General features: G+C 53.3%; 1 protein-coding gene across 21 annotated transcripts in view; it reads right to left on the reverse strand.

Annotated features, from left to right (window-relative positions):
* LOC144372348 (mitotic spindle assembly checkpoint protein MAD1-like) overlaps positions 1-12,301 on the reverse strand; it is a 270,820-nt gene that overhangs the window by 63,966 nt on the left and 194,553 nt on the right. For all 21 annotated transcript variants that reach the window (XM_078035746.1, XM_078035755.1, XM_078035752.1 and 18 more), the window contains one exon: positions 5,543-5,599. In XM_078035746.1, coding sequence (XP_077891872.1) covers positions 5,543-5,599 — 57 coding nt within the window. The remainder of the gene's footprint in view (positions 1-5,542; positions 5,600-12,301) is intronic.

Consider the following 12,301-nt stretch of genomic DNA (forward strand, 5'->3'; position numbering starts at 1 on the left):
CACAGGCTGGCCACACTCAAGATGAGAACATGCCAGACTGCTTGTCTACGTCCCAAATCCACGTGCTAAAATCTCACCCAGGGCGGTAGTCTCAGGAGGAACCTCTGGGAGATGATAAGATCCTGAAGGGTGACCAGTGCCCTCAAGGAAGGGGCCCAGGAGCTTGATCACCCCTCTCAACATACTAAGCAACAGCGAGAACCAGGGAGGAGCTTCACCAGACACTTAACCTTGGATATCCAGCCTCCAAAACTGCCAGCCTTATATTTCTTTAAGCCACCCAATGTGTGTCATTTTTGTTATAGCAGGGAGACAGTCCTGAGACACAGTCACAGCCTCCCTGAACCTTCAGAGTGAGATCCAGAAGAGGCACTTGGTAAATACTGCATCAGGTAAGTTTAGCCTGAATGCAAGAGGTGCTTAAAGGGAACCTGTTGTCTGCCTCAGTCTGTAAAAGTCCTCTCTCGCACCGAGGAGCCTTGACATGTACGCCAGAAATAAGACTAAAGGCAGAAGTCAGACTAATGGGCACAGGAAGAGAGCCCTGTGCCAGCTCCATGGCGCCCAATGAGGACCAGGCTACAGTCACCCCCAGCAATGCTGCACTAAGAGGCCTGGGTCTTTTCAAACGCACACATTCAGGCAGATTTGCCAGACATCCAAGGAACTTCCTCTCCCTCCAATTTGGGGACGAGGCAGTGAACGTTCAGGGAGCTACAACATGTATAATAGGAAAAATGAGAAATTATCCCCCATTTGTGCATGATATATCAAAGTGCATAAATGCATTCTACTGTCATGTATAACTAATTAAACAAACAACAATTAAAAATAAAATAAAGCTAAGAATAAAATGAAAACAAAGATTCTATGTCATACTTAAAAAAATGAAAATTAAAATAAATAGAAACTCAGCAAGCAAAGTGCCTGCCTGTGGCCACACTGCAGGGAGGGCTGCTCCTGTGTGCACATGAGAGGCTCTAGGTGTGAAACGGGCACTCTGAGGATGGGAGGGAGGCCAGTGGAAGGAGGCCAGAGACTCAGACTTCAAACCTTTCTCCAGACTCACTTGGGACACACTTTGTGTGGCATAAAGTGAACTGGCTGCCCAAACCAGGGGACAGCCCTTAGCCTTCAGTGTCACCCATCCATCCTGCAGTCAGTTCTCCTCTAGAGCTCACCAACATCAATTTTCTCCAGCCTGGTGCCCAGTCACAAGCAGGACCTTCGCATAGAGTAACTGCTCTGCCAGTCTCCCTACCAGGAAGGGCTCACAGTTACTGGCTGGGCGGTGGGGGCCGAGCTGGCAGGTTGTGACAAGAGCAGAATCGTGATGGACAGGTAACAGTCACAAACACTGAAGAACCAGCTTGCTTCTGGTCCAAGATCCAACCTGGCATCAGCACCAAGGAGGACAGTGTACCAGCAAGGCCACCTAGGATGAGTCCAGCTCTTCCTTGCACATAACAAGAAGCCTGAGGCTCCAAGAAACCAAGTGGACTCCAGAGACGGCACACTCCTGCACATGAGGGCCCGATGCCCGGGGCCTTCACACAAGACACAGGGCTGCCTTACTGGAGGTCCCAGACGTGGGACCCTCTGTAGAACACTCTCTACCCAGGGCAAGCAGCCTCCGTACATGAAGGTGACTGTGGAGGGAGCAGACTAGGGTGACGGGAGGGCTGGTTGAGCCCTGGCTCTGCTGCAGCCACAGCACTTTCCTGGGACAGACTCACCTACCTCAGAGCTCTTGTGGGAGTGAGGAGTGAGGAGTAGGAGCCAAAGAAGAACCCCACTGGGGGAGACTGGAAACTGAGAGAAACAGATGCTTATTTACATCAAGCTGTGAGGGGTGTCATGCCTCTTAAACCAGAAAATAAACTCTCAATCCTCACTCTCTCAAGTATATAAAATATTTGAGGACTTTTTATAGTTGTGATGAAAACTTTCATCTCTTCAGCCACCACTAGCCATATCTAATTAGGATGAGGTGTGTTAGTGACAGGACTGTGGCCCGGGACTTCTTTCCTTGTGATATTAATTGCACTTAAAGAAAAAAGCATGAACTGTACTTATGTTCACTAATTAGTATGGTTTGCTGGTTAATAATGGGAAGTCAAACTGCCTTTGTCTTGTCATCTGCAATTAGCTAGAGATGTTTAAAGTTCTCCTTTTTCTCCTGGCAGATGCGCTGAGAGAGGGGCTGCAGACATGGAGGTAGGGCTGCCTCCCCCAGCAGCCTTGGACACCTTGCGTAAGGAGTTCTCCAGATGGGCCACCTGACCCCACTGTTGAGGGCCCAAGGTGCCAGATAGTACCCCAAAAGCCATCTCTGCCATAGGGAATGGGGGCCTCAGAGGCAGAGCTGGTGGCACAGTGAACTCTGGCTGCCTTTATCCACGCCCATCTCTGGATGAAGAGCTGGTCCTGTGGGTATGGCAGCAGCACTCTGGTATGTATTCTACTTCGAATTCCAGGAGTGAGGGGTTCTGGTTTAGCCAGGGGAATGAGACCTGGAGTCCACTCTGCAGAGCCCATGGCTGTGGCCTCAGACCCAAGGCAAGCAGGATGGAAGGGGTGGCCTTGAGGTCGACAGCTCTGTCCCCCTGCCCCACTGTGGTTCCCATGGCCCCTCTGCTCTGGACTTTTCTCCCCAGAGGAGGAGGAGCCAGCCAGAGATGTCAGCCTCATCCCCTGGGAGCCAGCACAGAAGAGACCACAAGTCAGAACAAAAGAACAAGGCTGGGAACACAAGCTAAATCCACAAAACGAGCAGAGCAAGCCAGCAGCAAAGGGACCCGGGAGCGCAGGAAGCGGGAGGGTGGAGAGAGCATCCCACATGGCCTCGCTGAGAGGCGCCTAGAGAGGAAGGGCACAGAATGTCCTGTTGGGATCACCCAGGCAGCCTGGGCAATCTGGGGCCACCTGCTACACGGGGCTACTAAAATAATTAAAACTGAAAAGTCAATTTGAGTTTCAGTAGGACTAGCCATAGTAACACTCATGACCAGAGACTCCCCTAACAGCTGGCACAGATAAAGCACGTTCCCATGGAGAATAGCCCCATAGGATGGGGCTGCCTAGCCTGGGGTCTGTGGCTCAGGGGAAACCACCTAGCAGGCTCAGTGAGGACAGACAGTCCCTGCTGGAGAGGAGCCTGGGGCCAGTCACACAGCCCACAGGAAACAGTGGCAGAGTCAGGATCTGAACACAGATGGCCAGGCCCTGGGTTTCTCCCCTGCCTCCCCGCCCAGCCTCCCCAAGGGCAGCATGAGGCCTGACTTAGCAGCAGATACCCCTTGGCCCCAGGTGCGCTGGTGGGAAGGTCAGAGGTAATAGCAGATGCTGTTCCCCTGGCCCCCAGGCACTGCCATGTCTTATTTTCCTTTTAACTAGAAAGAAGGAGAGAGAAGTAAAATAAACAAGAAGAAACAAGCTGAGGTCTGGGCAGTCAGAGGCAGAGAGAAAAACCTGCGGTCAACCTTCATCTGAAGGAAACCCACATGAGGAACCTGTACCCTGTCCACCTGCACCCCAGGGACATGCCCGCCCGGTGCAAGGTGCAGAGCCTGCTCATGGAGGAGACCTGCAGCACCTGTGCCACAGGGGCTGCCCATGCCCACTCTGGCCTAAGGGCCCAAAAGCTTCTATCTTCTCACCTCCCTGAGAAGAGACCCAGGGTTAGCAGTTTCTCCAAAGCCACATGGAAACAGGGGAGGGCAGGGGTCAGGGTCAAGGCACTCCTGCTCCTGAAGAAAAATAGAGGGTCCAAATTCAAGGGCAGCAGTGAGTGACCAGCCAGCTGCTTAGTCATAAAGCCACAGGCCTGGCATGTGCTTAGCACAACTCATTTCTAATTCCTCTTGGCCTCGTGCACATTATGAAAACAAGGCCCTTGGGCTCATTTCAATTCAGGTCAACACCAAGGAAACCATGCATGTTGACACACAGAACATCAGGGTCTCCCTGGGGCTCAGTAAATGGATGCACCAGTCCTCAAGGAACACCCGGCCCCTACCTCAACCCTGGCTTCCTCAAAGTCAACGCGAAACAGGCCCTTGTTGAACTGCCTGGAGGACTCAGTTATTGAGGACAAAGTGTGGAATGTCCACAGGCCAAAGAAGAGGGGGTAGAGCTGCCCACCATGATGCTGAAACCTGGCAGCCAGAGTTCGGAGGATGCCGCAGACTATGAACCGCAGTGCAGCAGCAGCCAGAGTGGATGCGGGAGGTTTCAGAAGAGGTGGTAAGAATGATGCTCCTGACGCTGAGCTGTGCTGTGGCCTGCCACCTGCCTCCTCACTGGCACCCAGATGTGGTTGGCCTGCAGCCCCACCCTGGCCCTCCTGGAAGGCTGCCTCAGCACAGCAGCGTGCTACTGCACCATCCACCATGAGGGCAAGGAGTCCTCCCAGGACCCCTTGCTGTCCCTCTACAGTTGACCTCCTGAGGCTTCAGGGCTGTTACCTAAGTGCTGCTATCGACATTCACTTCCGAAAAACCAGCCCTACCTGCCCTGGATGGCGCTTCTGGGGATCTCCAAGGGACAGCCTTCTCCCCTCATGGCTTCTCCTGATAGGGTCTGGGAAGGAGCCTCTCTCCCAGGAAACACTTCCTTCTCCAGGACTTGAAACAAAAGTGCCCCCTCGGAGCCCTGGCTCACAGCTTCTGCCTGGATACGAGGCCAGGATGCAGGAGTACCCAGAAACAGGCTCCGCTCTGGTTCCCTCCAGCTTCACACTTGCTCCAGGATAGAAACGCCACCCAGGGCACAGGACTCCACTTAAACCTGGCGCAGGTCCTCAGGTTCTCTACAGCACCTGTGCCATTTTCCCTACAGCGAAGCCAGCCCTGCTTTCCATGGCCCTCCACCATCATCCTATCACCATCCTAATCCCCTGCCCCTCGGCCCTGGCCCCCTCTCCCTTTCCCTGCAGTCCTGTCTTCACTAGCAGCTCAGATCTTGCTGTTTATTCTCTGCGCAGTCACAGTTGGAACCCTCCACTGTGAGCCAGGAGGGCAGGAGCCTGTGCTTCTGGCTGCTGCATCCCCAGAGAAGCCAAGACTGTCCTTTAGTACTTGCTGAGTGGACAGCAAACATGCCAAGACTCCGCACAGCTTCCCACAGGCGTCTCCGCTCTGCTCAGCCCCATATCTGGGCTTCTGCCCAGCAGGGACTCAACCAGACCTCTCTGGGGCCAACCCCACCTGTGCTGCTAGGGCCAGCAGGAGCCCAGCCCCCACTGCATCTCCTCATGGCTCACCTGAGCATCTCTGGCATCACGCGTCCTTCAGCGCCTGCTGCACATGTGGGGCAGTGGGAGCTACCCAGCAGAGGCCAGCAGTCTGCTACTGGCACAACTGGAACTCACTTTCCATCACACCACTCTTCCATTCTCCACACCATTTCCAAAGACAGGGAAGGACGCATGCCTGCAGGACAAGCCCTGACAGGGATAGGACTCTAGACCCAGGATCAAAGCAGTAAACTGTGGGCGGCCCTTTGCCACACAGTGACAGCTGAGCACCATTTCAGGACTCACCATGTCAGCTCTCTGTTTCTGGCCTCCCAGTTCCTCCAGAGCCTGCGTCAACTGGGCCTGCAAAATAAGACCAGGATGGTCAGAGGCTGTGTGTGAGCACTCCCTCCCAGGGCTGCAGCAAGGACCCTCTCCCACCTTCACTGCAGCCTCCTCTCCCTGCTGGGCCAGCAGGGCTGGGAGTTGGGCAGCAGGCAGCAGACCAGGTCAGCCAGGGTTGATTGCCCCTGCAGACAGGACAGGATCCTTGTTTGATGAATGTAACCGAGTGAATAGTCTGGTAACATGACACTCAAAATCTGTCCCAAACCCTGCTGCTGGGTTATGCATGGAGATAGGAGACACTTGGCATGGGGTGCTCAGTGCCCTCAGTTGATGGAGGAAACCATCCACTTCCCTCTGGCACATGCACATTCTAGAGAAACTGACTGATGTAGCTGTGCTGATAGGCTACATGCCACACAAACCTAAAACTCCAGATAGCCTGTTCTGAGTGGGCCATGGAAAGGCCAAGCAAAGAAGCAGGGAGTTCTTGACCAGATGAGCCAAGGGTGGCTGTACTGGGCCTGAGCTGTACTCCTCTTGACCAAGAGCCTATGAGCACAAAGGCACCATGTCTGCCGTAGCTGTGGGGCTGACATCACCAGCTCCGACTCCAGCCAAGACCAGCATCCCTGAGGCTGCCTGGAACCTGCTGAAGCAATCTAGCAACGAGAAGCTGTCTATGTGAGGCCCAGCAGCAGTTCCTGAGGCCACCTGGGAAGAAGCACAGACTAATCCCAGAGTGGCAGCACAGGGACCCAGCCCTATGGGCATGGTTGGCCTCCAGAGACACACGTGGCCTCTTCACTGGCCATGTCCTCAGGTCAGGGTAAGATCACATAGTGAGAATAGATCACAGCCCCCACAGGCACTGTCCAGGCTGCCTCTAGTGGACAGGAAGCAACACATGGAGAAAGGGAGGATGCCGGCAAGGGAACATCCCCTGCCCTAAAGCTAACAGCATGGGCTCTGTCTCTAAAGCCACCATAAAGTGACTCGACCACATACAACTATGGTCATCTTCACAGAGCCAGGGAGAAAGCCCACCCCAGAAAGGCAGACTCCTTGTGCTGGAAGTTCTGCAAAAGGCTAAAAGGCTAGAGGAACCATCCCTCCAATTTGACTCCTGGGCAGCCACCTTCAGGAGGTAGCACCAACTGGACCTCCTCCTCGAGAGGCACCTGCAGACAGGGAGGGCAGCCGAGCACCTATGGAGGCTCCCAGCATGGCGACTCCTGACTGCTGTTAGCCACCTCTTCACAATCCTGGCAAAGAAGGAAAACTGAAGCCTAGAAGCCAAATCCCACCGCAAGCCTGATCAGTGGTCAGTGACCAGGGCAGGGGAGCTGGGGGCCAAAGTCCCGGGGCCTGTTCTTGGTGCACAACTCTTCCACTCTGCCCAGAGGAGGAGGCTGCTGTTTCTTGGGCAAGGGAAGCACAGCAGATGCTGACACCCCCACCACACTCCAAACATCTACAAAGCAATACAAAAACATAAGCTATGCGACAAAAAAGCGGGCAAGATCCACACTTCCCAGAACAGGAAACATATGACGGCGTGCACTGGAAGGCAATTAACATGGGCAGTAATGAGGAAAATGCAAATCAGGACCAACAAGGAGACACAAAAACTGCAAAATTCAGAACTCCTAGTTACAATACTAGAAGTGGAAAGGACGTAAGTCAATGGAGTCTTGTCTGTGGACATGGGGAAGGAAAACTATTGGGAAAACAATTTGGTCTTAAAGTTTAAATCTGCATAACCTATAAGTCAGTAATTCCACCCAAATATATATTCAAAGCAACTATTACACATGCTTTGACCACCCTACCTCTGTCCACTGGCCACTGAAAGATGGTGAGCAGCAGCTGCCTTTTCTGACTACAGTGCCCGCTTCTGAGAGACAAACAGTGCCTGCTCGAGTACCAGCATCAGCAGGAACCCAGAAAGCTCCCCCAAATCAACAGACATGTCCCATCGATTACTACCAACTCCAGACAGAGCTGTGCCTCGGTAGGACAGTCAACCAGAACCAGACATCTGTGAATGTGCCATGTACATATGTGATGAGCACTGGGCGATATGTCACATCTTGTGGCTCAGTCAAGCACTTCTGGCAAAGAGGCCTCCTGAGCATGTGGCCTGGGCAAGCAGCAGGGTGAAAGGCACCTACTGGGGGGAAGAAAACATGGGCCCAACCAGGCCCTGTCTGCTCCACAGTGGAGGCCCTGTCAGTCAGCTTGTCCACATCTGGATAGTGACTAGATCCTTCCTAAGGTCCTGAATCTCGTTCACCTGAGGCACTTGAACAACAGGTTCAAGACCATCACCCCAACAGCCCTGTAGGGTCTGTGCAATAAGGACCCTCTCACCTTAGACAGACATATAGCAGCAGTCACCAGGAAAGGGCAGACAGGGGAGGCTCTTCTCCCCAAGCTCATGTGCAGTACCTTTAGCAATGCTGTTCCTGATGTGGTGGGGAGTCAGCAGAGACAGTGGGAGCTGGGCTCAGCTCCACAGTATCTCCTCCATTCTCTTAGGGGCATCAGTGTGCCTTCTTCTTGCTGCCTCTGCAATGACCTCAGGAAATGAAGCCGGCCACACAGTCCATCTGCTGCTGCCTTCTCCTTAAAACTTCCTGCTAGGACCAGGCTGCCTTCTAAGCAGAAAAACCCCACCAAGGTATCTTGCCCACCAGCTGTTCCCTGAATGCCACAGCTGATGTGCACATCTGAGCCAGTGGCCTGGTGTTGATGGCCATCGGTTATGTTCATTCCACTCAAGCTGAGAAAGCTTCTGCTCTGCCCAAGAAATCACCACCATGAAGAAAGCTAGACCTGACCTTAAGGCTGCAACTGACAGGGAGGCTGAGGCCCTAGAGTGGGGTGCTGGAGTCCCCACAGCAGCCCCTGTTTATTCTCTGGAGAGGTGAAGAGCTATCTCAGGGACAACTGACAAGGCAGGTCTCAGTATGAAGGTGTTGTCTTCAGGGACCGTGTGGCAAAGGTGGCACATTGCCAGTACAGCATCCACTGCAGGAACACACATAGCCATGATGGGGTGCTGTGTGTGCTCGGACACGAGCCCTAGACACACGCATCATTTGTGACACGTGGATGCTGTGCCAGGACCTCAACAGGGCTATTTTTATCCTCACTCAAGTGTGAAGTGGCTCCTGATGATCTCGCACCCCTGCTAGCACGCAGCAGGCCCAGGACGTGGCAAGAAAACCTGCAGGAGGACGCAAGCTGGGACACGACACCTCAAAGCCCTGATGGGGGCTGGCAACAGCTTCTGTCCAATCACAAGATGGCTGACTGGAAGGACCCTGAGAGCAGAGTAAGCCCCACGTAGAGGCTGTAGCCCATGCAGGTAGATCTCCCCAAGGTCACAGTTAACACGGGAGGGGCTTGATGAAACTCAAGCCACAGGCCGCCCACTTTCCTGGTCTAGCTGACACAGACCTATGACAAAATGTGACAAGCTAGCCATCCTGAGAGATCTTTCTAGGCCATAGAATCAGGTCTCGTTTGAGGCCGAGTGCCTTCTCTGCAAGACAGTGGCCTTGGGTTATGGCTATGGATGCAGAAGTACTCTTGCCTATGAATGGTGGCTAGAAGACAGTTAGCTTCCACTGGCTGCAGAGCGAGCTGACTCCCAAGCAGGCAGCTCCATGGCCAGGTGCATGGTCTGCAGAGCCTGGTTAGGGTACAGGCTGCCAGTCTGGAAACTTAGTGGGCAGGAGTGGGCTTTGCTGAGGTGGAGGACATGAACCCTGCCCCAGAATACCCTAGCACATTCAGCTCAATGTTAACGATTCTGCAGGGCACTGGGTCGAAGGTGTGGGCCTGGGTTGGCTCCCCAGCATTATCAGGAATTTGTTAGAAGCACAGGATCACAGGCCCCAGTCCTCATGCTCTGAGTCAGAGGGAGGGTCTAGTGTTCTGACCAGCCCTGTAGGGATGCTGATGCAAGCCCAAGTCTGAGAATTGCTGCTGGGGAGACTGAATTTAAAGCCACACAATCAGAATTCAAATTCCGATGTTTCTTCCTGTCAACAATGTCATACTCAACCAATGGTAATTTCCACAAAATCTGATGAGCTCAGCTGTCAGAATCTTATTGTTCCATCTATAAGATGGGCATACCATCCCTATCTCATGGGGTTGTTTTTAGAATTAAAAAGAATGTATGTGAGAACTTGGCTAAGGCACAGCAGGTGTCCTTGCTGAAAGGCGGTGTGGAGAATCACGCTCCACCAGTGGGAAGGAAGAAAGACTTCCTTTACCCACGAGGCTCACCTCCTGGCACATGCCTCTGTCCCAGTGCGCTGGAGCCTTCCGCTACGTGCTGAGGACCAGTGCTTTCAACCTGTCCCCAAGTTCCTAGTTGTGCTCAAACACAGACAGCTCTCAGCCTGGAGATCAGGTGTTTTTTCCTTGGCTCGCCCTCTCACCGTTTCAAGGTTTCCCATCATGCTTCGTCCCTGCTTTTCACGGTGTGATCTTCTCTAGCTCTTCACACAGCAGAGCAGTAAATAAACACACTCAGGAGAAAGGAAAGTCCTTTGCGAGGGCAGTGCCATCTGAGCCCCACAGAAGTAATGGGGAGGAAAAGAAGAGAGGGAATGGTCTGATTTTTCTAAGCTGGAAGTCAGAAATTATTCCAGCTCCGCTGCAATCTGAAATTGGGATATTTCCACACAACACACCTCACAGCCAGCAGCACTGTAATCTGTTTTAATTAAATAAACTGGAAACGCAGATCAGGCCGATGAGTGGAATGAAGGTGCCACAAACTTATATTTATAGCTCTATCGACAGAGGACTCATGACATCTGCTACCAACTTCTGCAGCTGTTTTATAAATGGAATAAATAAAACCCATGCAGAACAGCACCAACCTCACCAGAGACGGGCTACAGGGATTCTCCCAGCTCGACATTTCCAGTTTGTTTTACTGAAATGTTTTTGCCCACATTAGAGCAGACGGAGGAAGCTAAGTAGGCTATGTGAGCACTGAGAGGAGGGGAAGTGAATTCCCCGTGGCTGCCAGGCTTGGAGCCTGCACTTGTCCATCTGCGAATATGAGCCCTGTGCCCTCAAGCACTCACACAGGCCCCAAGGGCACACTGGTGGGCACAAGCCAACAAAAAGCCTGCTGACCCCAAATTAAAGCAAACAGGAGCCTGGGTGAAGGATGGGGTGGGACGAGAAGGACAGAGCAGAGCAATCAGACAGACATGAGAGCTAAAAGTAGGGAGGACGGGAAGCCTAGAGACAAAAGAAGAAATGAGTGGGCCGGGGTGGAGGCAGAGAGTGGAGGGAAGCAGCAGCCCCACTCCCATGAGGGCCTCTGAACCCCACCATCCAGTGGCACTCTTCTACCTGATGCCCAGAGCCCACCTCTCAGACCAAGATACTGGGGGGTACACACATCTGTTTCTTGACTGCGGATCTGGATGCCCAATCAGATCCCTGCAGCTGTAAGGAGTGTCCCCATAGGCACCTCAGCCACCCTCTGGCTCTTGAGGACAACTAAGCACCACGAGGGATGTGAAGCCTCATTTGCAAGCTTCCCTGCCCCCCAGAAGAAGCTTGAATCTCAGTCACTAGTGAAGTTTGCCCATTTGAGAGGCCCTGAAGGCCCTCTGGGTTCCATAAGGTCACATGACCTCACTGTGCGACAGTATAGGACCCTCGACCAACAAGCTCCTAACAGGCAGCTTGGAACAACTTTTAAAGTGCTCCAGGCATGGGTGGCTTCCAGAACTTAGAATGTGTGAAATTTTGCTATTCAATAAACAATTGAAAAACTCACCCACCAAAGACTTCAAGGGCACTAGCCCTGCCACCTGCAACCAAGACCAGTGTCCAGTTGCTCTGGACTGCCAGGTGAGGTTGAGCTGGCCTCTTAGGACTGCAGCCCAGCAGTGCAACCTGAGCAGGGGATTCAAGTAGCGCAAACACCTGCCCCACTGTCCCGCCCTACACTCAGTGCCCATGTCCCCTAGGGCCAGGACTGATGGTGGGTTCAGCACTCAGACCTGGGACAGGGACTGGGGTGTGTCCGATGTGTTGCCCCCAGGGCAAGGCAAGGATCAGGAAGTTCTGCTTAGGTGGCTTCAACTGTGACAGGCTCACCCCTATCCCACATGGATGGCAAGAAGTTAAAGGAGATTATGCAGGCCACAGTGTGGCACCCACAGGACACTCAGTAAGTGACATCTTCATTAATAGGACCAGCACAAAGGAGACAGCAGACTTCAGTAAATGGGCTCATGGTCCAGGGATGACCTGCCCAGAGTCCCATTCGCTAGAAAGAACCGGGCTGGAGATGGGAAGGTTCTGACTGTGGATCCCCTACTGGGCTGGGCATTGGATCTATGGGCCAGAGTGTGGGTGGGCTGATAGCAGGTCACAGGAAAGAGCAACCTATAACCTCACAGCTGGCTTATTCCTGGCCCCTGGCTGGTCCTTGCCAATCCAGGATTCTATTCAGTTTCCCTGGCAATGGGGCCCCGGACACCCTGGGAGGTTCTGCCACAGCAGCCTCAGCACTAAGAATAGTCAACTGGTGGCTCAGAAGTCAGAGCCCTGTGGGGAGAGACCACAACTCACGGCCTCATCTGGAGTGGGCAGGGGTTGCTATGGCCACTGGACAGTTCCATGGGATATGGGAGCCATGAGACCGGAAGCTTCCCACCTTGGGTGGACTCA

Source organism: Ictidomys tridecemlineatus (assembly GCF_052094955.1).
Source record: "Ictidomys tridecemlineatus isolate mIctTri1 chromosome 12 unlocalized genomic scaffold, mIctTri1.hap1 SUPER_12_unloc_6, whole genome shotgun sequence".
Taxonomy (NCBI): Eukaryota; Metazoa; Chordata; class Mammalia; order Rodentia; family Sciuridae; genus Ictidomys; species Ictidomys tridecemlineatus.